A 26,641-nucleotide genomic window follows, 5' to 3' on the forward strand; every position below is an offset into this window, starting at 1 on the left:
TTTTACGCTTCTTCTTTGGTAACAGTCTTTGGGAACTGGATGAGGGTAGGTCAAGCCTAGTGCGATCTTAGACTAATTGTTCTAGAAAGCCTAATTTATGCAACTGACGAGTTCAACACGAAAAAAATGCAGTTACGTACCGTCATTTGTTTCTTATTTGATAACCCTAAAATGTAGAGTATAGATCAACAAGGCCTTATTAGGACTCAGCTTTATTAGGACTCCAGTATCCTCTTAAGATACCGAAGGATCGGGTGGAATATATGATTGTGTGAATGTGTGCTGCATATGTTGCACATAAGAGCACGCGCTACGAGCAAAACAGACCAAAAACGAAAAATAACGACTTATGAGTGCGCCACTTGTACGATTGATCTTTCTCTTTTTCATTAAAGTAAATATGAAATTTTAAAACATACCATGGACTCTTCATAATGTTTCTTCTCATCTCCAGAAAGCTATAAGAAAATATAACACCGTTTCTTAGAGGATTATTGCTATAACACTAATAGAAAGATACTATGTTGATGTTGTCATTAGTCTTAAATGTTTGATAATTTAAATCTATGTATGCAATTTATATATTTTGTGTTAAGAATTAAGCACAAACGTTAGAGAAATAATACCTGTTTTGGAGATTCAGGATCTTCATTTACACACTTTACAAGCTGAAAAAACAATAATGAAACTCTCTTGTTATTTATATCAGACAAAAACTTACTACAATTATTATTGCACTGTGTCATTTTATTAACAGAAATTAATAATTTTAAAACACAATGGGGTTGTTTTCTTCAGCCAAAAGTAGTACTTTTAGTCACTAATATGGATAGAATAAGTAAAAAATTAAATAACATGGACCCAGAAAACTCTTTTATTTTCTCAACAGTTATTTTTTAATTAATTTTTTTAAATGTCCGATTTGTCAAACAAGGCGTGGTCTAGATGACGTCACAAATGATGCTTTTTGGCGCATCTTTGCACCGCGTTTCCACGTTATGATAATCAAGAAGCGAATTAAAATTGCGCTCTACGCTTGCTATAAACCATATCGTTGCCAATACACGTGAGTAAAGATGCGAATTAAATATTTTGCTCTGAGAATGGCATCACAGAATGGCATTTCATCTTTTGTAATGTCATCGGCAAGAAATGTAAACAATAAACGATCACCGATTAGTAATTTTTAAAAAATATTAAACTTAATTAAATTATTTTAAAAGATTAGATCCTATGTTTTTAAGCATATTCTTTCAGAAAAATACTTTTAAAATATTCGAAACAACCCCATTTCTAGCATTTGATCAGTTTTAAAGATATTTAATTTAAAGTAATCAGTTCAGGTTGGAAAAAGAAAGATCTAAAACTTTCTAAATAGCGGATTCTGTAAAATAACATTCAATTAGAAATAGCAGAGGAAACAGCGGGTTTACTTCAACCGCTGTTTAAAGAAAACAAAAATAGATAATTTAAACTTATTACATGAAAAATAAGTAAACAGCACTAGCGTGAAGGCCGTGTATACTTAAAGTTAGTTACAGGGGAAAATGATTCCATAACAAGAGGGAAGGATGTTTGTATGCCTATTATAAGGTATAATTAACATATTTTATAATGTAAAATTAGACTAATGAGTTTTGAACATAAGAACACTTTTTGAATGAGAAGAAACAAATAAACAAAGTGAAAACTTTCGATAATATGAAATAAATGTATGATTCGTAAAATGTGTCTTGAAAAAAGCTTTAAAAAAAGGCTTTTGAATAAACGAACCAAACTTGGCTAGATATATCAAGATTTTTTTTTTCTGAAATGAATTCGAGTTTACGAATGAAAATGTGGAATATAAAAGAAATTTAATTTTAAATAAATTAACATGGTATGACAGAAAGCACTAAACACTACCTAAACCCGTGCTTACTGTCAAAATTATTTAAATCAGAACCGGGTTTGTTCAATAACTAATGGCAGTTATAAGATGTTTAAGGAAAATTTATTAAGTAATTTTTGTTTTTATACTCAGAACAGTGGTTTACTACACAGAAATATGAATCATGTTTTGAAATGTTACCTTTTCTGCTACTTCTTCTGAATTGCAAATAGATTGCCATTGATCGTCTTCGGTCTTTGCATCAGGAATAATCTCTTTCATGCATTTTTCTGATAAATCTTTGTCCTAAGAAATAATAAAACTTTTTTTAATGTTTATATGAATGAAGTAAAGAGTTCTAACAATTGAGAGCTTGCATCAGCAGTTATCACCATCTCCACAGTTGGGACATGACCCTTAAGGGAAGGCTTTTTTATGCTTGATCGTGATGATCAACAGTGAATGACAAATTTCGGACGGGAAAAAAATAATATAATGCATTTAAAGAACTTTTGTTAAAATTTGAAGAAAGAACAGAGTATAACATTTATCACCATCAAAAATTGATCAACGAGCAGAACATAATTCATAGTTAAAACCAATATTTGATTCGGAATATTTTGAGGACTTTAAAATAGCTTCTCATAAGTTATTAGTAAATTTTTTCATTGCTGTGAAATTTTGTAACGTTAAGCATTTTAAAAGCGGAGTATTTTTGTTAAAATGTAGGATTAAGTGCATATATAAGTGCAATGCAACATATATATCTATATATTGTTACAAATTCTGTAAATAGTAATTATTGTAGGAACGTAACCTGTAAATAGTTTCCCGTAATGAATATACAACCCCTTTTTCATATGGCTAAAATATACGACCCCTATTCCCTTTTTGTTCATTGATAAAATTTGATAACGGTCAACGCATTTCGAGAAGCGTGTGGAATATTTGAGAAAATTCTTTTCGGTGTATTTAAGCCGTTAGCGATGGATAAACAGTTTAGTTTCGATTGATATTTCGAACTGGGAAGATTTTTGCTCTGTTGATAGCGAGGCATTTCGCTGTGTTGTTTTCGTATTTGGAAGCAAATACGTGTGTAAACGTTGAGTTTACGGTGTTGTGTGATAATTGCTTAATTGCTGATGAATAACTTAGCAGTTGTTGAAGATCTTTCCTGTACATAGTGTAAATAAATTTCCTGTGTTTTTATCAAGAACTGTGTCTTCATTTCAAGACAGTGGAAGTCGCACCGAATCCGTTACAATTTGGCGCCCAACGTGGGGCTTCTTCTGGACTTTCTTGGAGTAAGTTTGACTTTGGACATTTTTTCATAAAGACTGTTTGAATTTATAGACTTTGTTTTTATGGTGATTACTCGCGCAATGGATGAACAATTAAAACAACTTCTTGACGCAATCACCTCTGTGAAAAGTGATTTGACTGCAAGTATGTTGGCAAATCAAGACCAGTTAAAAAGCGATTTAACGGTGCTGAAAAAGGACTTAACGTCTAACCAAGAAGAAATTAAAAACGACCTTATTTCGGTAAAGACTGTGATGGAAAATAAATTTAATGACATAGAGCATCAAGTTGATGCTATTGAAGAAAAATTTGATACCGTTGAAAGCCGATTCAATGCTGTAGAAAATAAATTTGAAGAAGAAGATAGAAGATTTCATCTACTTAAAGAAGAGATCGTTAAGGACGTGGAAAGGAGATTGGCGACCGCGGGAAGCAGCTCTGTACAGTTTGGCGCTCCCACATCGCTTGCTCGACCGTCTATTAAACTTGCCACATTTGATGGGAAAACTTCGTGGCAGGTTTACAAAACTCAATTCATGATAGTGGCGGAAGCGAACGGATGGGACTCTGCTACCAAGGCCTGTCATCTTGCAGCATCCCTGAGAGGTGACGCAGCGGACATTCTCCAGACCCTTCCGGACTGCCAGCGCCTGGATTTCGCCGCCCTCACAGCTGCGTTGGAGCTTCGCTTCGGTGAGAAGTGTCAGAAAGATTTCAGTCGACTCCAGTTGAAGTCCCGTTTCCAGAAAACCGGGGAAACTCTGCAAGAGCTAGCGGCAGACGTCGAGAAATTGTCTCATCTTGCTTTTTGTGACTGTCCTGCGGATGTTCGAGACAACCTGGCACTCAACTACTTCATCGACGGGGTTCAAGATCCGGAGATCCAGAAAGCTCTACGGATGTCGGATGTCAAAGACCTGAATTCTGCCGTTGTGTATGCGATGAGATACGAGGCCGCCCAAGAAGCAACCCGTGTGGATCGCCATCTAATCCGGACTCAGGAAGCTGATGAGTCTGATTCCAGGTCGTCCCACCTCGCTGAACTTGAGAGACAACTCGGTGACTTGACAAGACATTTGAGCAGCATAACAGCCCAAAAGAAACAAGAGCAGAAGTGCTGGAAATGCGGTAGTGAAGGACACCTGCGAAGGAGTTGTCCGGCTCGCCAAGCTACGCGAGGGAAGGAAATCACCGCCACTAAAGCTCTGCAGATTTCCTCTTCTAGTAGTGGCAGTGATGGACTTTTCATTTACGCACATGTAAATGGGAACCCCTGCAGACTGATTGTTGACACTGGAGCCAATGTGACAATCATTAGGACAGATGTGGCTCGTGAATTTGGATTGAAACTGCTGTGGACATCGCCACGCGTAAGTCTCCAGACTGTGACAGGTGACAAAATTGAGATTGACGGTAAAGTGGACTTGGAAATAGTGTTTGGGAATGCCACCTACCATCATACGGCATTCGTCGCTAATATCACAGACCCCTTCATTCTCGGATTGGACTTTTTGAAGAAATATGACTTCACTCTCGACTTCAAGACTAATGAGCTGCACTCGATGAGAGAAGACATAGCCGTTTTCCCTGCAGAAAGTGATGTCAAATCCGCTCATCAAATAATTGCCCAAACAGATTTATCAATTCCCTCAAGGTCAGAATCATTAATACCTGGCTCCCTTGAAGAAAGCAATAGCTTTCGATTTGGACTCATTGAATACCCTAACCTAAGCAATAACCCAAAAGGAGTGCTGGTAGCATCTACGCTTGTGGACCTTTCTAAAGATGTAATTCCTGTGCGAGTTGTCAACGTGAATGAAAGGCCAAGGAATATCCGGAAAGGTGAAGTGTTGGCAACTTGTACTCCAGTAAACTGCATCATTAGAAGAATCAATTCCCCCGAGACTGTGTCTTCTGAGTCCTTGAAATCGAAGTTAATTGGGAGTGCGCCATTGTCGAAAGATCAAGGAGCTGCTGCGGAACAATTGGTGGACGATTTCAAGCATCTGTTTTCATCTACATCGGAGGATGTTGGCCGTACGAATTTAACGCAGCATAGGATCTACACTGGAGAACACCCCCCCAAATTGTAACGGATTCGGTGCGACTTCCACTGTCTTGAAATGAAGACACAGTTCTTGATAAAAACACAGGAAATTTATTTACACTATGTACAGGAAAGATCTTCAACAACTGCTAAGTTATTCATCAGCAATTAAGCAATTATCACACAACACCGTAAACTCAACGTTTACACACGTATTTACTTCCAAATACGAAAACAACACAGCGAAATGCCTCGCTATCAACAGAGCAAAAATCTTCCCAGTTCGAAATATCAATCGAAACTAAACTGTTTATCCATCGCTAACGGCTTAAATACACCGAAAAGAATTTTCTCAAATATTCCACACGCTTCTCGAAATGCGTTGACCGTTATCAAATTTTATCAATGAACAAAAAGGGAATAGGGGTCGTATATTTTAGCCATATGAAAAAGGGGTTGTATATTCATTACGGGAAACTATTTACAGGTTACGTTCCTACAATAATTACTATTTACAGAATTTGTAACAATATATAAAAATCTCGTGTCACGATGTTTGTTCGGGGTAAACTCCGAAACTACTCAACCGATTTTTCTCAAATTTCATATCTATGTGTCATTTGGTCCAACTTAAAAGATAGGATAGTTTATATAATTTTTTAAAGCAAATTTCACATTGATTATGCAATAATAGTGTGAATTAATTGTTTAGTTCTAAAATTTAGTAATAGATGGCGGTGTAAGTTAATTAATCGATATAACTCGAACATCGTATGGCTTACTGCTAAAAACACCATGATAAAAAAAAACCTCAGAAATGCTGCTTAGAATTTCCATATAACGTTTCGGGATATTACAGGTTATTATTTACTTCCTGAGAAAATCAACTATATTTTTCAATACGTTTCCTTGAATTGCTACAAATTGCAGATTTCACATCGATGTGAAAAATATTTTTCTCCACCAGTATCCAGATTAACTAAACGTATTTATTAGGTGTATCGGTTTCGGAGCGATTACGTTTCGTCCAGATTGACTCAACACCCAATGAGTGCGAAAAGATATCTGGATCACGAAGCTTTGCAAGAGTTGCAGAGGAGTTACATTCGAGCTACTTGCTTGAGAGTCTGTCGTCACGCTGGCAATGCGTGTATTAATGCTTTGAGGGCTTTCTTAGAAGAGCAGGAAGGTTCCAGGCTATTATATTAAACTTTCGTTAGGCTTCTCTGAAGGTGCCAGAAAAATAACTGCCTTTAACCAAGAAGACTACTGAATTCTTCAAAAATATTCCAGGTTAATTTTAGGAAGGTTAATGAATTTAATCGGAAAACAATTATTTTCTTTATTTTGTTCCCCAAGAGATTTTTAATATCATTGATTCTTGCGAGATACGTTCGCAACAGAAAATTGCAGTGACAATTGCATCGTCGGGCATTGCTGCTACTTTTTTTAGATGGTAGATGAACAGCACATTCAGCTTTAAAGTTACCTATTAGATATTCATAACAAACTAAACGCAATGTGTAACACTAAAGAAAAAAAAAAAAAACGTGGTATGGCTGTAGTGTTGCAAGAGAGTGAAATCATAATTTGGAATAAGTGTACTATGGCTCATGAGTAAAAGCATTTATTCGAAGCTCATCCTGGGATTGTGCAAGATTTGAACGGCAACGATAAACTTTTAGGCGAAATCATCTGAATACTGTCTGGGGACTTCCAGCAGACCTTACCAGTTATTCCGATGAAATCAACGCATGGTTAAAACAATCGTTTTTATAGCGTAATGTCGAGATAATGCAATTGGCCATGAACGTGCGAGTATAAACGCAAAATAATCTAATCGCATAATTATTTTCTAAACAATTGCTGAGTATTGGCAACGGTGAAATTGAACTGTATCAAAATGTACAGTACAACAAATAGCCAGACAATTTCTATACTGCCGTTGAGACGAAAAGTGAACTAATTGAGAGTCTATTCCCAGATAAATTTAATTTTTTTAAAATCATAATTGCCTCTGTAATCGCTCTGGTTTTGTAGCAGTTTTGTTTTCGGTAAACATTCCCGAACAGACAGGAATATTTGTGGATCGTTAATTGTCAACTGTCAAATACATATCCTGATGCATGTCGCAAATTGTATTTATTGGTCGCACAAAGTCATTGGGAGTTGGCACTTTCTAATGCATGTTTGACATAAGGAGAAACAGACAATTTCGACGACATACTATCCATTACAATCATTATTTTTTAGGAGAAACTATATAACTGTAACGTTTGAAGACGTATTTCATAAAGTTAAACAAACACACAAATGTCCAAATCCAGATTTTACACCGGAGATGAATATGAAGCTTTGGTTTTGACTGAAGGTTTTTGAGTTTTAGTTTCAAATTTGCCACTTAGTTATTATGATATGCCGTCACTTGATAATTGGGCCACCGACTTAGTTAACACTGATTTGCAGCGTATAACAACAGAGCAATGACGCTGTCTTAGCTACAATTATTGCGAATAATGAGCCATTAATGACGGCTGGAAAAAAAAAGCTCCCCATTGATGCTGAACGATCCTGTACAGTTGTCGATGAAAACGAAGCAGTAAACATTCCAACTGAATTTTTAAATTCCCTGAATACACCCGGAATGCGACTACACGATTTCTGGTTGAAAATTGGCTCAACAATTTATTCTTTTTCACGATTTAAACCCACCTAAATTACGCTACGGTAAACGTTTCTTCATCAAAAGTCAAAAATTTTGTCGGGAAAGTTTAAAAGAGAAATGTTTGTGTTGCCACGTAATCCATTAATAGCGTCATAATTTTCAAACACATTTGAAAGGCTTCAATTTTTGATTCGTTTAACTTTTGCAAACACCATAAATAGATTTCAAGAACAAACAATGTCTTCTTTCGATTTGGACTTGAAACATAAATATTTCTCTTATGGTCAACCATATATCGCCTACTCACACGTGGAAAGTTATCATACTTTTCGTATTAGGAAAAGACTGGTTAAGCAAGAACACTGTGCACAATTTAGTGCTTTGACAGTTTTAAGTTTTCAAATAATAGAAACAATAGTTCGAAGTCAATGTTATCTACTTCATTGAAAAAAATTAATATTTATATTTTTTAAATTTAGTTAGTGTATTTTGTAAAGAAGTTATTGGTTACAAACTATAGAGAAAACTGAGGTGAATAAAATGTAGTGTAGAATCTAAAAGTGTATGGTAGTTTACGCTTAGTTTCTACATTCGGTTATTTTACAAAGAGTTTCGATATTTACTATCACTTTCAAGTTATTATTTTTTTTTGCAGAAGTCAAACTTACAAAATTTACTAAGCGTAAGTATAGTGCTTTTTCCATAGAAAATTTATTTAGTACTTACTGAATTCAATAAGTACTTTCTTCAGCCTGCACTGTAAAAAAAGAAAAAAGAATCCGAAACGTTACTGAGTAAAAATTTTCGATACTTGCTTGCAGTTCTGGCTAAGCTTTGGCTATGTTTGCATTACTGCTTATAGAAGTTCCTTAATAAATCAGAAAGGTGCTAAGCTTTTTTTTTGTATCCCTTCCTAAGTTTACACTAAAGTTCTAGAAACACGACTAACTTCAAACGGGAAGATCTTCGAATTTTTCAAGAGGCTTCCGAGATTATTTCAGGAAGGTTATTAACTTTTATCAGAAAACTTTCCGGGTTTTGGTATGACATGTTACTAGCAGAAGTTGGCCACATTAGTTGCCCATAATTTTCAAGGAACATTTAGGAATCAGCTAGCTGGTTCAGCTAGTATATATATATATATATACTAGCTGACCCAGCCACGCGTTGCTGTGGCAAAGTAGTTGGATTAAAATAAACTTTTACTCATTATTTTGATAGAATCAAATAAATATTTTTAATAGAGCTTAAAATAGTATAGCCGATTTTAAAACATATGAGATTGATAATGGGCGTGATTCAATGTAAAAACTATTCCTAAATGTTCCTTGAAAATTATGGGCAGCTAATGTGGCCAACTTCTGCTAGTAACATGTCATACCAAAACCCGGAAAGTTTTCTGATAAAAGTTAATAACCTTCCTGAAATAATCTCGGAAGCCTCTTGAAAAATTCGAAGATCTTCCCGTTTGAAGTTAGTCGTGTTTCTAGAACTTTAGTGTAAACTTAGGAAGGGATACAAAAAAAAAGCTTAGCACCTTTCTGATTTATCAAGGAACTTCTATAAGCAGTAATGCAAACATAGCCAAAGCTTAGCCAGAACTGCAAGCAAGTATCGAAAATTTTTACTCAGTAACGTTTCGGATTCTTTTTTCTTTTTTTACAGTGCAGGCTGAAGAAAGTACTTATTGAATTCAGTAAGTACTAAATAAATTTTCTATGGAAAAAGCACTATACTTACGCTTAGTAAATTTTGTAAGTTTGACTTCTGCAAAAAAAAAATAATAACTTGAAAGTGATAGTAAATATCGAAACTCTTTGTAAAATAACCGAATGTAGAAACTAAGCGTAAACTACCATACACTTTTAGATTCTACACTACATTTTATTCACCTCAGTTTTCTCTATAGTTTGTAACCAATAACTACTTTACAAAATACACTAACTAAATTTAAAAAATATAAATATTAATTTTTTTCAATGAAGTAGATAACATTGACTTCGAACTATTGTTTCTATTATATGAAAACTTAAAACTGTCAAAGCACTAAATTGTGCACAGTGTTCTTGCTTAACCAGTCTTTTCCTAATACGAAAAGTATGATAACTTTCCACGTGTGAGTAGGCGATATATGGTTGCCCATAAGAGAAATATTTATGTTTCAAGTCCAAATCGAAAGAAGACATTGTTTGTTCTTGAAATCTATTTATGGTGTTTGCAAAAGTTAAACGAATCAAAAATTGAAGCCTTTCAAATGTGTTTGAAAATTATGACGCTATTAATGGATTACGTGGCAACACAAACATTTCTCTTTTAAACTTTCCCGACAAAATTTTTGACTTTTGATGAAGAAACGTTTACCGTAGCGTAATTTAGGTGGGTTTAAATCGTGAAAAAGAATAAATTGTTGAGCCAATTTTCAACCAGAAATCGTGTAGTCGCATTCCGGGTGTATTCAGGGAATTTAAAAATTCAGTTGGAATGTTTACTGCTTTGTTTTCATCGACAACTGTATAGGATCGTTCATCATCTATGGGGAGCTTTTTTTTTCCAGCCGTCATTAATGGCTCATTATTCGCAATAATTGTAGCTAAGACAGCGTCATTGCTCTGTTGTTATACGCTGCAAATCAGTGTTAACTAAGTCGGTGGCCCAATTATCAAGTGACGGCATATCATAATAACTAAGTGGCAAATTTGAAACTAAAACTCAAAAACCTTCAGTCAAAACCAAAGCTTCATATTCATCTCCGGTGTAAAATCTGGATTTGGACATTTGTGTGTTTGTTTAACTTTATGAAATACGTCTTCAAACGTTACAGTTATATAGTTTCTCCTAAAAAATAATGATTGTAATGGATAGTATGTCGTCGAAATTGTCTGTTTCTCCTTATGTCAAACATGCATTAGAAAGTGCCAACTCCCAATGACTTTGTGCGACCAATAAATACAATTTGCGACATGCATCAGGATATGTATTTGACAGTTGACAATTAACGATCCACAGATATTCCTGTCTGTTCGGGAATGTTTACCGAAAACAAAACTGCTACAAAACTAGAGCGATTACAGAGGCAATTATGATTTTAAAAAAATTAAATTTATCTGGGAATAGACTCTCAATTAGTTCACTTTTCGTCTCAACGGCAGTATAGAAATTGTCTGGCTATTTGTTGTACTGTACATTTTGATACAGTTCAATTTCACCGTTGCCAATACTCAGCAATTGTTTAGAAAATAATTGTGCGATTAGATTATTTTGCGTTTATACTCGCACGTTCATGGCCAATTGCATTATCTCGACATTACGCTATAAAAACGATTGTTTTAAACATGCGTTGATTTAATCGGAATAACTGGTAAGGTCTGCTGGAAGTCCCCAGACAGTATTCAGATGATTTCGCCTAAAAGTTTATCGTTGCCGTTCAAATCTTGCACAATCCCAGGATGAGCTTCGAATAAATGCTTTTACTCATGAGCCATAGTACACTTATTCCAAATTATGATTTCACTCTCTTGCAACACTACAGCCATACCACGTTTTTTTTTTTTTTCTTTAGTGTTACACATTGCGTTTAGTTTGTTATGAATATCTAATAGGTAACTTTAAAGCTGAATGTGCTGTTCATCTACCATCTAAAAAAAGTAGCAGCAATGCCCGACGATGCAATTGTCACTGCAATTTTCTGTTGCGAACGTATCTCGCAAGAATCAATGATATTAAAAATCTCTTGGGGAACAAAATAAAGAAAATAATTGTTTTCCGATTAAATTCATTAACCTTCCTAAAATTAACCTGGAATATTTTTGAAGAATTCAGTAGTCTTCTTGGTTAAAGGCAGTTATTTTTCTGGCACCTTCAGAGAAGCCTAACGAAAGTTTAATATAATAGCCTGGAACCTTCCTGCTCTTCTAAGAAAGCCCTCAAAGCATTAATTCACGCATTGCCAGCGTGACGACAGACTCTCAAGCAAGTAGCTCGAATGTAACTCCTCTGCAACTCTTGCAAAGCTTCGTGATCCAGATATCTTTTCGCACTCATTGGGTGTTGAGTCAATCTGGACGAAACGTAATCGCTCCGAAACCGATACACCTAATAAATACGCTTAGTTAATCTGGATACTGGTGGAGAAAAATATTTTTCACATCGATGTGAAATCTGCAATTTGTAGCAATTCAAGGAAACGTATTGAAAAATATAGTTGATTTTCTCAGAAAGTAAATAATAACCTGTAATATCCCGAAACGATATATGGAAATTCTAAGCAGCATTTCTGAGGTTTTTTTTTTATCATGGTGTTTTTAGCAGTAAGCCATACGATGTTCGAGTTATATCGATTAATTAACTTACACCGCCATCTATTACTAAATTTTAGAACTAAACAATTAATTCACACTATTATTGCATAATTAATATGAAATTTGCTTTAAAAAATTATATAAACTATCCTATCTTTTAAGTTGGACCAAATGACACATAGATATGAAATTTGAGAAAAATCGGTTGAGTAGTTTCGGAGTTTACCCCGAACAAACATCGTGACACGAGATTTTTATATATATATATATATATATATATATATATATATATATATATATATATATATATATATATATATATATATATATATATATATATATATATATATATATATATATATATATATATATATAGACAAAAAACCAAACTTAAAGTTATCATAAAAAGTCAATGTACCTAAAATTACGACAAATTGTACAAAATGCAGATACCAAGGTTCTCAAATTGGTCGATCATATATACCTATATATATATATAGAGAGAGAGAGAGAATTTTATGCTTATAAATCATTGTAAATTACTGTTAGTTACCATTTGGGTGGATAACATTTTACAATGACCGTATTCCCGTCTGACGGCTGGATCTTCAGCTGCAAAGAGAAATGATGAAAAATTACTGGCTGTCATGCTCGGCCATGATTTTTAAACGCAATAAATCAACCGAAGAACAAGGAAATATTAGTTCAAAATATTTGAGTAAAACTAAAAATTAAAAAAAAAAATCCCTACTAATTCGCATATGTACAATTAAGAGGTAAAACTGAAAATCCTTTTAAAAGCCTTATACTATTAAAATTAATTACAAGTATTTTATTTGTTAACAAATAGAAACTGGCAACATATAAAAGTTTTAAATCATTGCTTTTAATCCATGGAATAACGAAATTTACATAGAGAGGCCCTGTCTATGGTAAAAAAGGAGCTGAAATTGAAACCGAAATTATGGGATACAGAGGTGCAATGATGAGCGGGGTTATGATAACGTGGTCGCTTCGCGAGAACGGTTTTAACCAATCTCAGGAAGGGACCGAATAAAGTAGCTGACGTATTGGTTTACATTTTAATTCATAATCCACTGCAATTTCAAAAACGTGCTTCATAAGCTTGGAATAATATCTAAGTTTAAACTAACTACCAATTGAAATCCAGTAATGGAATGTTTTGAATCAAAGCGAGCGTATCTCAAGACATTTAGCAAGAAGCTAGGGGTCTTGGAATGCAACGATGCAGCATCTGGCTTCAATTTCTTAGTATAACGGGGCCTTTCTATGTAGTTTCTTTACTCTATGTCTTAATCATGGAGTAAAGAAATTTACATAGAGAATCCCCGTCTATGGTAAAAAGGAGATGAAATTGAAACCGGAGTTATGGGATACAGCGGGGCAATGATGAGCGGGATTATGATAACATGATCGCTTCTCGAGAATATAGTTTTCACCAATCTCGCAAAGAGACCGAATAAATTAGCTGGCGGATTGGTTTGCACTTTAATTCATGTTCTAATGCAATTTCAAAAACGTACTTCATAAACTTGTAAGAATATCTATGTTTAAATTCACAACCAATTGAGATTCAGTAATGGAAGGTTTTGAAGCAAAATGAACCTCAAGGTATTTAGCAAGCTAAGGATCTTGGGATACAGCGGTGCAACTTTCGGCTTCAATTTCTTAGTACAGCGGAGCCTCTCTATTTAATTTCTTTACTCTATGCTTTTAATTTACTTGTCGGCCAACAATGAATTCGGTTACAAATCGCGTGAATTAAGGCTAAGCCGAATTTAGAATCTGCATTAAAAAGCGTTATAATTCGAATTCTGTATAACATGGAAGTTTTCAAGCACATCGTATCAGATGCAGAAAAAAATACTCTTTATTTTGGTACTAAATTTTAACGATGTTTTTACTGCAAAAATCGCAAAAAAAGCTTTTAGAAGGTTTTAATTAATATCTTCTTTAATAAATTTCATCCGAAGACGTAACCTAACTAAGAGCACTTTCGATCAACTCTCCTTTCGAACAAAAGAATTTTTTTTTTTTTTCAATTTTGTCCATCCGTTTAGGAGCTAGAGTGCCGCAGACAGATACACAGACACGTCAAACTTATAACCCCCTTCCTTTGTGTGTTGAGGACTTAAAACAAACCTTAAGCAACTTAAAGTAAAAAAAAAAAGAAAGAAGCCGAAACTATGCGGACTCAAAAGTGCCGCGCTTATGCATTTTACTTTTTGTTACGATTCAGCCTAACTCGCTTTAAACTAGCAAGCAGAGAGTACAGTATTTACTCGCTATACGCGATTGCTCGCGAAAACGGGATCATAAAAAATCCCAAAAATACATGCATACATACTTTGCTTGTATTTTTATTTCTGCACAGTACCTAAGAAGCTGATCAATTTATTTTGAACTGTTTTATTGTCCCTTTCTTGCGTTATTGTTTTTCCGGAAATATTCATAGCACGCATAACATTGTCATTTGCACCCCTGACTTCGAGAAGCATATCAAATTATTTTGCATATACAAAGCCATTCTCTTCGTTGAGGGTACTTCAACTCCACATTTGGCTCTATCATCGTTACTTTCATTATTATTATTATTTTTTTTTTTTTTTTGTATCTACATTAACTCGAATTTGAAACGCAGTATCCTCGAAAATAAGTACAACATGTATAAGTGATAACGTTGGCATCAACAAATAAACTTTTTAATGCTTCTCTATTATATATATATATATTTTTTTTTTTAAGATCGTCATCACTTGCTTTTAAGAAGTATGAACTTGCTACTAACTTTGAAAGGAATTTGGAATGCTAAAATATTTTTTTCAAAATAAAGTATTATCCAAGCTGGAAATCGGTAAAAATTTTAGGAATCACAAAATATTACTTGCTTTAAGAGGAGTTTGCTCGTTTAAAGTGATTAATGCCCCATAGGTTTTACATTGTATTAACGCAGGATTTCCGATTTCCTATTTAAATCTCTGGTTCTCATTAAATCAATGTTCGCAATAAATAAGTACGTGATTTTATTAGTATACTGTAATTATACTAATAAAATCACAACTATGTGCCAATTAAATGAATTAACAGCCTTTACTCAATTCAGTTATGACACATAAATAGTTAACATAAGTTTCAAAGAAATTTAAATGGAGAGTAACAGTCCTTTCATGAAGAGAGTATCCAAAAAAGTTTTCGAGGCGGAATATTTTGCTTTTTTTCCCCTTCTAAAACTTCAAGAATTACTGCATGCAACGCTTTCTAACAAATCTAGGGTGTTTTTTTTTCTTTTCATAACAGCACAATTATGGGTAATATTAATTTAAAATTAAATGTAAGTTTTGCAGATACGATGAATGAAAACCGGAAAAACATATTTAACTTTAAAAAAATTAATGAAAATTACTTTAAAAATGAATGAATTAATTTTTAGGGGGATAAACTACTTAAGCCTCCTATAATTTCCGCCAATACTCTTATAACTTCTGAGACGCAATGTTTTAATTGTTATAACATTCTATATTATTACAATACAATAAAAAGATAAAAAAGTGTTCCTGATTTTTACCAACACAAAACTCCTTTCCACCCTTGTTTTCGGTTTCAACTTATATTTTGATGTATTTAAGGGGGGGGGGGGATTTCAAACATCGGAAAAAAGTAGGGTAAGCCAATAAAAAATTTTGCGGAAGATTTACAACTCTGATGGGGGGGGGGAGATTTCCTTAAGGAAAGTAAGTGGTTTGATTAAATTCTGTAAGTGTTGCAGTAAACAGTTGAAAAAATATTTTCATACATTAAAAGTAGTTATTTGATAAGTCATTGCAATATAAAATGTAGAATATTTCAATATATTAAAAATATGTAATTGATATATAATCCAAGAAATTGAAATTGTGTCTGTTACTTCCCACGTAGAGAAGACCCGGTAGCTCCTACAGACTTAAAATTTGGTGCAAAACTATACATGACCCCGTAGGTTTGCACTTCGTATCGCTCCTTCTTTAAATTTCAAGTTAGTTTTTTTTTTCTTTGTAAATAAATATTCACGCAAAAATTTCATAAATTACCTGTTAAAAGTAAAAGTTTTCTCACTTTTAATATGTAATGTCATTCAAAAGAGCTCTTAATTTTTTCATAAAATGACGTTTGTTTAAATTTTCTCAATCAATTAGAACATGAGATCTAAGGGTTTATAGTTTCGCTGAAGTCCCATGGCTAAACTTTATTCAAGCCGGGAGCTAAAGAGCAAATTTTTACTCGAGACCATGAATTTAAAAGCAACTTTTACAGCTTACAAACTGGCAATTTTGTCATACTCAGAAGTCCTTTAGTACCTATACCTGTGAAATTTGGTGCAAGTTAGTTCGGATTCTGAGGGAACGTGTTATTCAATTTTTCTTATTTTCATCAACTTCATTCTTTCTTCGGGTGGGAGAGAGTGCGGGATTTTAATATTGTTTTAATTATTATAATGAGCTCTTTACTATAATTTCATAAACTTCTTTTTATACGTGGGGGGGGATGCGGCCTTGTCATTTTGTTCTAATCGTAACGCGAATTTCAACCAGATTATTCCTTATATAATATTTAATTATTCGTGGACCAAATTAGGTTGTTAAGAAATCCTTGAGGGCTGGTAAGTGGCAGCGAGTAGTGATACTTTGGAAGACAAATTACCAGTTTGAATTTAAATAACAAAAGGAGTTGGTATTTAAACTGATATTTTCAAAAACAAAAATTATATTTTAGGGAAAATTTAAACATTTTCATTAACCAAAAGAATGAATCAAAAGAATGAAAAACCATTTTTGTAATGTTAAACTTACCGCAAGCAAAGCATTTTGCCCTTTTTGCACAATGATTTCTCATCAAGGCATCAGTATCATCAGCGAAGAAAAAGATTAAAAGTGAAATACCGAATAGGGAATGGGGAAAGGTTTTCATTTTTATTCAGTGACTTAACCAGTTTATTACTTCGTAAATGCTGATGGTGAATGGGAGCGTTAAAAGCTATGATTGACAAAACAATATCATCTCTTATATATCCTACTATAACTGTATGTCCTTATTGAATACTTTCAAATATTGCGTGATTATTTTCTTCTTCAGTAAAGCCAATGATAAGGAAGTGGTTTTGTACTGAAATTATAAAATTAAAGATGCACTACAAATATCTTCCGCCAGTTCAAGGCAACTACCCAATATTTTTTCGATTTTATTTAACATTAACTGACCTTTCGTGAAAGCTTCCATTTTGCTAAGAAATACAAGCATATATAATTGTGTTGTTCACAAGGCAATTTAAGATTAGTTTTTCGAAAACTACGGATTACGGAAACAAATGAGGATAATTTTAAAAACGCTTATGATAAATTTATATTTTTATCCATCTAATAGGTCATCCGAAATTGGTTTTCATTTTTAATTCTTTCAATATAACTGCAGTAAAATTTTCTGGTGGAGTAATGTACTTCATAAATTAAACTAAAAAAAAAAAAAACAACGAAAAATCCATTACTGCAAATTTAAATGTTAAAAAAAATATGTTTGGGTAATTGCACTAAATTTAAAGCATTTGCTCGAAACAAAAATAATTTATCTTGTTTTAAATATTTTAACAGGAAAAGTTGTAAGGGAAAAAACGGCAGGAGTGGCACAGCTGCAATTATGCCGGAAAAAAATGTTAAAAGTTATTTGTACAACAGCTTGTACAGTAGATGTAGCATCTTCACAATTTTGCTTATTTGTAATTTGCGACACATTCCGCACAAATTTGAAAATAATATTGTTCTTAAGAGCACGTGCTAGAATACCATTTACATGGCGGGCACCATTAATTTTTTCAAAATGTTATTATTAGAGAGGTGAGCAAAGCTGATAATACATATACACAACATATTAAAAAAGGGAACTTTAAGGTATTTTTTGAAAAAAATCATTTAAGAAAATTTCTTACGTATAAATAAGTAAATACTAAATAATAAAAGCAGACTAACTAATTCCGAAATATAAAATGTTTAAAGTTGAAAGTCAACATGATTTTCGGAACTAAATGTCATTCTTTCATAATTAGTCGAGTAGGATAATTTTACAGTTAGTAAGCAATCGTCAAGATGCTCATCTGTACTGCAGTGGGAAGATAAAGCAAGTATTTACAGATAAATTTTCGAGATATTTGCAGAAACGCGTTTTGAATTGTATACTAACAACAAGAAAATGTTTGAATTTGACACTCTTTCGTGTTTAATTTTCAGCGGAGTCCAAATTAGCAAGCTTGCATAATGAAGCTAAAGTACAAAAGATGACTAGAGTTAAAAACGAAAAAACTACAGATACTGCGTTTTACTTTCCCACAGTAGTCGTGATAAGTATTTTGATTTCATGTGACACTTACTACCAAAAATTATCATTTTCACAAATATATGAAATTAAATAACTTGTTTATCTTCCAATATAAGTCTTCTGTTTTTTTTCCAGAAATTCTCATTTCGTAAAATGGACTTTAGGACGATGTTACCCTGAATATACAAAATTTCTAGACCTCCAGCTCTTCCGTACTTATAAAAGTCAATCTCTGTCTGAAATGTGTGCTTTTATTTGCGCTGTAGGCAATTTCTAACTTTGAATGTTTAATCAACAAAGACGAAAAAAACTTTCATGACATTTATTAAAAATGATGTTTTTTTATTTTTAAGGTATTCTTGCAGACATTATTTACAGGGGTTTTTTTTTTTTTTTTTTTTTGAATTTTACATGGTTAAATTTGTTTAGTTGTAAAACTGTCCCCTCTAATGTTGTAAGGATAGAGGGAGCAGATCTTAAGTCCAATAGAAAGATATTCTGCATCCATGCAAATACTGATCTGCTTTCCATTTTTCTGCATTTAATATTTAATTTAATATTCATTTCTCAAAACTTTTTTCATGTATTACTTATTCCTTTTTTTTTTCTTAAAGTTTTATATTGCTGAAATCTCATGGGTAACGCTTTACGAATAATCAACGAACTGCTTTCCGTTCCATAGAAATTCTACGTAACTGGAGCTACGTAGTGGAGAAAGCTAACAAGTAAAGACGTTTCAGATGTCAAAATGGAATACACAGACAAAAAGAAGATAAATTTATTTCCTTTTTCGAGCATGTTATATTTATCTGTGTTTTTTTTTTTTTTGGAACACTCGATGGAATGTTAAGTAGGCATTTGAATTCGTACAGTACTTGATAGAGACAAGCCGTGAAACCAAGTAATGATCATTTCATTAAAAACAACCCTGTTGTAAAAATTTCCCCGCCAAGAAAACCTTTAATTTTTCCGCACAAAAAAGAAAACCTGCGTCCTAAACCCAAAAACCCTTAGCCATAAAAAGTTATGATATCTAGTTTGCCCGCCAAGTATCTGCCAAACTATCATCCTCCCTCTTCTCCTTTTTCATCAGAGCTACTTCCATTAGAACCTCCTCCCACCTTCAACTCCTCAGAAATAAGGATAGATCTTCTAAATTGTTTATCTTGTTTGGCGGGAAGCTTTATGCTCACCAAGCAACCACTTCACTTTGAAAAGCGTGTGCGAAATTTTAGCTTGATTCCTTTTTTTCATCTGGGCTGTAGCCTTGTCAAATAAAGCGAAAACTTTTTTGAACAACGATTTTATAACTTTAATACCTCCTCGGTCTGATGGTCTAGGAGATTGTATTTTGGCTTACGGCGTCAGGGGCCACTGAGATTGAGTGTACCGAAAAACAACTCCGGGGGTCTTCAATGGGCTGAGATACAGAGGGGTGAAAACCCAAAAAACCCCAACTTGTTCTGTCGTGTAATCTTGTTCTTGGTCGCTTTTATTTTCTTTCGTCTTTGGCGGTGGATTTGCTTCTGTTGGCTGCTGACGTTTGGTTTCCTTGGCGGGGCGGGACGCTCCCGCGTCCCCTGATCCTTTCTACCTCGAGGTAGCAAAATTTACTTTTGGCTTGTGGCAACAATGTAAAAAATTGAATAAGATTTTGTTTATTAAGTTGAAGGTGACATACATTAAGAAGTTGGCCATTTTTATTGATAGAAGTTGAATTAGATGATGTAAATAATGTAAATAGTCTCAAATAAATGTGTTTTATTTATACAAGCTTTTTTTTTTTTTTTTTTCAAGAACGTCATGAATTTTAATATTACAGCGTGGACAATTTGACTCACAAAGTTGAAAAAATGTGTTACGAGACGGTAAGATTTGGCATTCCCTGGTGGGCCGTTGTTTACTCGGTAATACAGATGGAATTATCATGACGTGGTCGCCATTAAATTTAATTTGATTGACGGATTTTCGGTTATCCTCTGCAAGATTGAAAGAGGTAAGTTACAATTGCTTACCATACTTTAAGAAGAAGAAAATTCGATTTATTGGAATTTATAGAAGATAATTTGCGAGTTGTGCTTATTGCTGAAGTTTAGAAATAAGATAGCTGCAGTACTTTGATAACGATAATGGATGCAGTTAATAAGGCAAAACGCAGTTTTTAGATCGAAAATTTTGTTTATTAAGATGAAGGTGACATATATTAAGAATTTGGCCATTTTTATCGATAGAACTTGAATTAGATGATGTAAATAATGTAAATAATCTCAATTAAATGTGTTTCATTAATACAAGCTTTTTCTTTCAAGAACGTCATGAATTTTAATAATACTGCGTGGACAATTTGGCTCACAAAGTTGAAAAATGTGTTACGAGATGGTAACAGTACTTACAAAACAATTTTATTGTTACAATATTTATTTTTTAAATTGTGCTGTTAATTTACATATTTTCTTTCCGGTTCTTTATTTTTCACTTCGCCTTTTTTTTTTTTGCCACTTCGTTTTCCAACTACTTCTAAATTTCTGTTCTCTGCATTATTTCTTGCAAAATTTTTCATCAATACGTTTGCCGCATTCCTATAAAATAAACATAAAGAAAAGAAGACTTTTATAGTAAGAGCTACGAAACATACTCTTTGAAGAGTTAGAAATAGTTCCGACACATCAGCATTGTGACTAAATGCTCTGTATAAATTCACAAGAGAACAAATTTACCCATATAGCGTTTGAAAGTAAAATATTTGTATGTATGGTAGTTTGAATTTAACTGGCCACAATATCAGAGATTATGTTAATAGCTTCTCGATTCTTAGATCATCCTGTTGTTGCTTTTTACTTCTACTTATCGGTTATTTTGAAAGAAGAAAAATTCGACTTTTTAATGTTGGAAAATGTAGCCTCATTGTGAAAATTTTTGTGTAACCTTAGTCCATAAAATCGGTGGCAGCTTAGCTGCCTCCACTGCTCTGGTGTAACTCAACTGACATAACTGGTGTGAAGTTACACATCGCTCGTGGAAGGTTACACCGTGGTTTTGTGATTACAGCGTAACGTCTTACTTATTTCTGAGTAAGGTTACACCATAATTTTCTATGTGCTTTTAGAGATATTGCTCAAAAGAAAAAAAATAAGCTTTCATCTGACTTTTTATAACAATTTGTGAAGTTCATGATTTTAACAACCAATATACACCAATTATTTTGATACACAATATTTATTTATTTTAATATACAAACAAGACATTTTTATTGCACTAAGAGAGGAAAGGACCTGAGTGGTACTCTAACTCACAACTCTAACCTCACAGACGAAACGGCTTGCAAAGCAATAGCGTTTTACCTCTCGGCTACCAAGGCCGGTTTTCGTCTCGCTCATAAGACTTTAGCTGCTCTGCGTCGATTCTGATATTTACGCATGCTCTTTGAATTCTACTGAAACCATAGTGTAAGGATCTTCCGACAATTTGAGTTTTTAAAACAATGACGCAACACGCTTCAGAATTTGTGTAACCTTTATCCATTAATACTGGTAAACTTACACTTTTTTTATCGTGCACACTTTTACAGTTTTATCACAAATGTCTTTATGATTTAAGGTAGTACAACCAATCCATGAGCACTCCTCAGTGAATGAAGAATTTATAAATTATTTTGAAAAATAACATTTCAAAAACATTTTCTTTAAAGAATTGTCGACGAAAACAAAAACAAAATATAATGTTTTTTTCACCAATTAGACGCGTTCATTTACAAGTTTGTAGCACTTTCTTCCTTTAAAAACCACAGTAAACCTGAAGCAGAATCATTAAAGTTGCCTTGGTTTTGGTCTAATTACAATAATTACGCACATGAAGAAAAATGTTTTTATTGTCATGCACCAAATAGGCTCAGTTGGGGTAAAGATAAATCTACTTTCAATGTTTTAACTGTATAGTTGCGGAAACCTAACCTGGCAGCATTTAGAAGGCTACTCAGATCCTAATCACAGCATTATGACGCTTCCAAGTAAGTTTTCCCGAACTATCGATCCACCTCTGTCAATTACATGAATAACGACTTAAAATCGTGCATATTTTGTCCAAGACTATTTTCTAAAAAGAATAGGGTATAAAAATTTTGACTTTATGACTGTTAGCGAAAAAAATCTTTTTTTTTTTTTATGTCAGCGTGTTTGCTTTCAGCCCAGAGATTAGGGGGCAGGTGGAAACAACCCGTATGGTTGATATTGGTAAATAATTGAACTATACGCAATCCGTTTAGAAGCGTAAGAAACAATATACTAGCAATACATTGTGATCCGTATGTGAAATGTGACCTCCTAAATCCTCAAAATATAATCTGAAACAATTGTAAGAGAAAACTCACACAAAAATTTGCATTTTGCTCTGATTTCATTTAAAATACATGAAAAAGTGCAATTTACATCAAAAATTTAATCTTCCCGAAAATAGGAGGATTCAAAACATTAGATGTTTTCATTTACCCCATAATTTAGTATTTTTAAGGCAAACGGAAGCACCTAATTTCAACATCTAACTTAGTTGAGAAAGTTAAATTCATAAATAAACATTTCTATTGCCTCTCCGCATTATAAGTGAAACTAGCTGAAACTAGTAAGTTCGCATTTGTAAATCTGCTCCAGAGAAAAATGTAAGATCAACAAACTGTCAGAAATAGATCTTTTCAGTGTCATCTTGTGACGATGATGACGTCTACACAATGGTTTGAAAACCACGGAACTATCATAATATCTTCTATGAGTTATAGTCTTTAGTCCCAAAAGTTTAGTATTAAAATTTGCCACGCAAGTCTGATAAAGGAATTTGTTTCCATTTAGTATCCCTAATACAGTAATTTCCCGATTATCGGCCGGCGGTCGGATTCTCTGCGGTTCGAATTATCCGCCGGTCTTTTAACATTTTTTTAAACGGTGATGACTTAAAATTAACCGACTTGTAAAAATGTAAGATATGAACTAATATTATGGTCATCAAATGTTTTTAGACTTATGATTGTGTTATTGTTCGTTTTTAGCTTTTAAATACATTTTTTACATTAACTGTTACCGTTTTTAGCTTTTATTTAAATGCATCTGTGAGTGTTATTCATGTTTTTTAGCTATTATATACAGGGTGGTTATAAAATAACCTGAGTTGTTCAGAGCCCTCTAGCAAAAGAAGTATTGGACGAAGCATTGCCAAATTTCTTGAGCGTACATAGCAGACCATGGGATTTCGAGTTCTACAATTAAAAAAAATAGTACCAAAAGTCACCACCAGGGGGATTTTGGCGCTGCATAAGTATATTACTTGCGAATACTGAAGAATTAAATCCCAAAAAATGCAGCACACATCAATATTTTTGCTACAAATAATTGTTGCTTACAAATGAGGTTCAATAAAAACAAACAAAAAATTTAATTTGTAACAAGAGAAGAATTTCGCCAGAAGTCGTCAGGAAGAAATTTCGATGCGGCAGCAAGGGTTTCTTTCTGAATAATATTCATGTCAGATGGTGTACCACCCTATGTTGGGCTTTAGGTACTGAATGTACGGCGGAAACATTTCTTTAATAGCAGTTTTATTAGTCATGCAGTTCCTACTGTTTGGAGACCGTGGTCGCGCAATCTTTCACCTTGTGATTTTTAACCATGGGGATTTCGTAAATGTGTTGTGTATCTGCGACATGTTCCCGATATCTCAACTTTTAAAACTAGAAAATTTTACAGGTAGGCAAAATTTATCCGCCCCCCCCCCCCCCCAGAGATGTGGAAAATATTATGCATTGTATGTAGTACCTGGAAAATCTCGATGTTGCTCATATTGAATTGTGTATCTGCGACATGTTCCCGATATCTCAACTTTTAAAACTAGAAAATGCTACAGGTAGGCAAAATTTATCCGCCCCCCCCCCCCCCAGAGGTGTGGAAAATATTGTGCATTGTATGCAGTACCTGGAAAATCTCGATGTTGCTCATATTGAACTTCATTTGTTGGTAAAAATCATATTTTGTGAACAAAATTGATGCATATTTTATCAGTTGGTATTTAATCCTTCAATAGTCACAGTAATACACTTTTTGAAAGCCAAAATTTCCCCTGGTGGCAATTTTTGGTATTATTATTATTTTTTTTACTTTCAGAAATCGAAACCCCATGCTACTGTGTATGCCCATGAAATTTGGCAATGTTTCGTTCAATACTTCACTCGCTAGAGGACTCTGAACACCTCACGCTATCTTATAACCACCCTGTACACTAGTGCGGTTTGTTATCTATTGTTCGGATTATCCACGGTTTTCGCTTATCCGCGGTTACCGTGCCATCCTATTCCGCTGGTAATCGGAACTGTGCTTTATTGGAACAGTTTACTGTACTAAATTTTTCGCGTACAATTAATTACCCGAACAAAGAAAAAACTCAAACAATATTTAGATCAGAACAAAACGTTATTAATATACTTACCAAAAATTCATCATTCTGTTTCTCTTCTTCAGAAGAAAGCTGAAATCGTAATGTTTTGCACATTAGTTTTTATCACTGGTTGGAATAGAGCTAAATCTCTAGAAAAGTTAGATTCAGTAAAATTTAAATAATAACAGAAACATTTTCTAATATTAAACATGTTTGATTTTGCTCAAGAGATTTTTTTTGACACTTTTTTTTGCTTGGTTATTTAAAAGTAAGTTTATAAAAGTATGCATGAAAATTTGGATAACATATTTGGTATGATGTCGTCCAAATAATATCACAAAAGGCTGACATCATTTGGATGATCCAAATGATATCACAATCCTAGAGTGATATTACTTATAATATGTCATAAACTGCTACGGTTATAGAAATGATGTACAAAACCACATTTTAGCTTGTTCGTGAATTTACTGAAAACAGTAAGATGTAAAAAGAAGCCTACGAACAATAGCAGATTGTGACTGTTTAAAACGGTACAAAGATCGAAACTTAATGATTAATATTTTATAAAAAATTAATCAATTTTAAAAAGATATGCATCACATGCTTCACAACGCAATCAGCTTAATGATATCTTTTGTGTACCTTGTATTACTAAAGATGTATCAGTATATACTTACCACTGTATCTCTTTCTAATTCTTCATAGCAATCATATATCTAAAAAGTGTAAAAGAGCTGTATTAGAACTTTAACAGCAAATTCAAAATTACTTCTTCTAATGGAAAATATGCGTTTCAATTAAGTTCTGAATCATTATGAAAGAATGCTGTTCCTCTATCAGTAATATTGCTTTGAACGCTAGTAACAGAAGTTTTCAATTTTGCTTAAAATAGTATCAGTGGTTTTATTGCCACTTTATCATGTACCCATGACTGAAATAACTTAAAATAAGGGTGCTCCGTACCCTGCTCAGTAAAGCTAACCAACATGTGGAATATATAACGTAAATAAAAATTTGTCATACTCATTCAGGGTTCGCTGTCTTTTGATAAGATAAAATACATGGTTAACATAAAAGAATATCTCAGATTTAAAAATTGATACTTCATGAACTTCTTTCATTTATAGTGTTAAGTGTAATGATTTATGAAATATAAATTTTTAAAACCGGGATATTCTTTTTGCTAACCCTGCATATTGAACAAATCTTTTAGTGTTACCTTAGACAATGCAATTTTATGCTTTGACTTTTCACGATGTAGTTTGTTAGCCTTTGAAAAAAAAATCTATAAGTCAAAAAATCAGCAAAAAAAAAACATTTCCTTAAATGATTTACAGTTTTTTTTTTTTTTTTTCGAAAATGCTTATAAGGAAATCCAGCCCCCCCCCCCCCCTTGTGGTTTAGTACTTAAAAGCGTGAGGTTTATGGGAATGATCCCTACTTCTCTCTGATAGGCTATCTTAAGGCTTCATGTTAAAAGGTTAGGATATGGTAGAGGTAAGGAACAAATAAATAAATATATATATATATATATATATATATATATATATATATATATATATATATATATATATATATATATATATATATATATATATATATATATATATATATATAGGGCGATTATAATTAAAGTTCACTTTCAAAACGCTATAAAAATAAAACCACTGGTCAGAATG

At 33.3% G+C, this 26,641-nt stretch overlaps 1 protein-coding gene across 1 annotated transcript; it reads right to left on the reverse strand.

Annotated features, from left to right (window-relative positions):
* Nucleotides 1-389: 389 nt before the first annotated feature.
* On the reverse strand, nt 390-17,190 carry LOC129234311 (uncharacterized). Its single transcript, XM_054868309.1, has 5 exons — nt 17,030-17,190; nt 12,736-12,794; nt 2,072-2,176; nt 627-668; nt 390-458 (listed from the first exon to the last, which is right to left on the reverse strand). The coding sequence occupies exons 1-5, from the start codon at nt 17,145-17,147 to the stop codon at nt 390-392; spliced, it is 393 nt and encodes a 130-aa protein (XP_054724284.1). The 5' UTR covers nt 17,148-17,190.
* Nucleotides 17,191-26,641: the final 9,451 nt, after the last annotated feature.

Source organism: Uloborus diversus, chromosome 1, assembly GCF_026930045.1.
Source record: "Uloborus diversus isolate 005 chromosome 1, Udiv.v.3.1, whole genome shotgun sequence".
In the NCBI taxonomy this organism is placed as follows: domain Eukaryota; kingdom Metazoa; phylum Arthropoda; class Arachnida; order Araneae; family Uloboridae; genus Uloborus; species Uloborus diversus.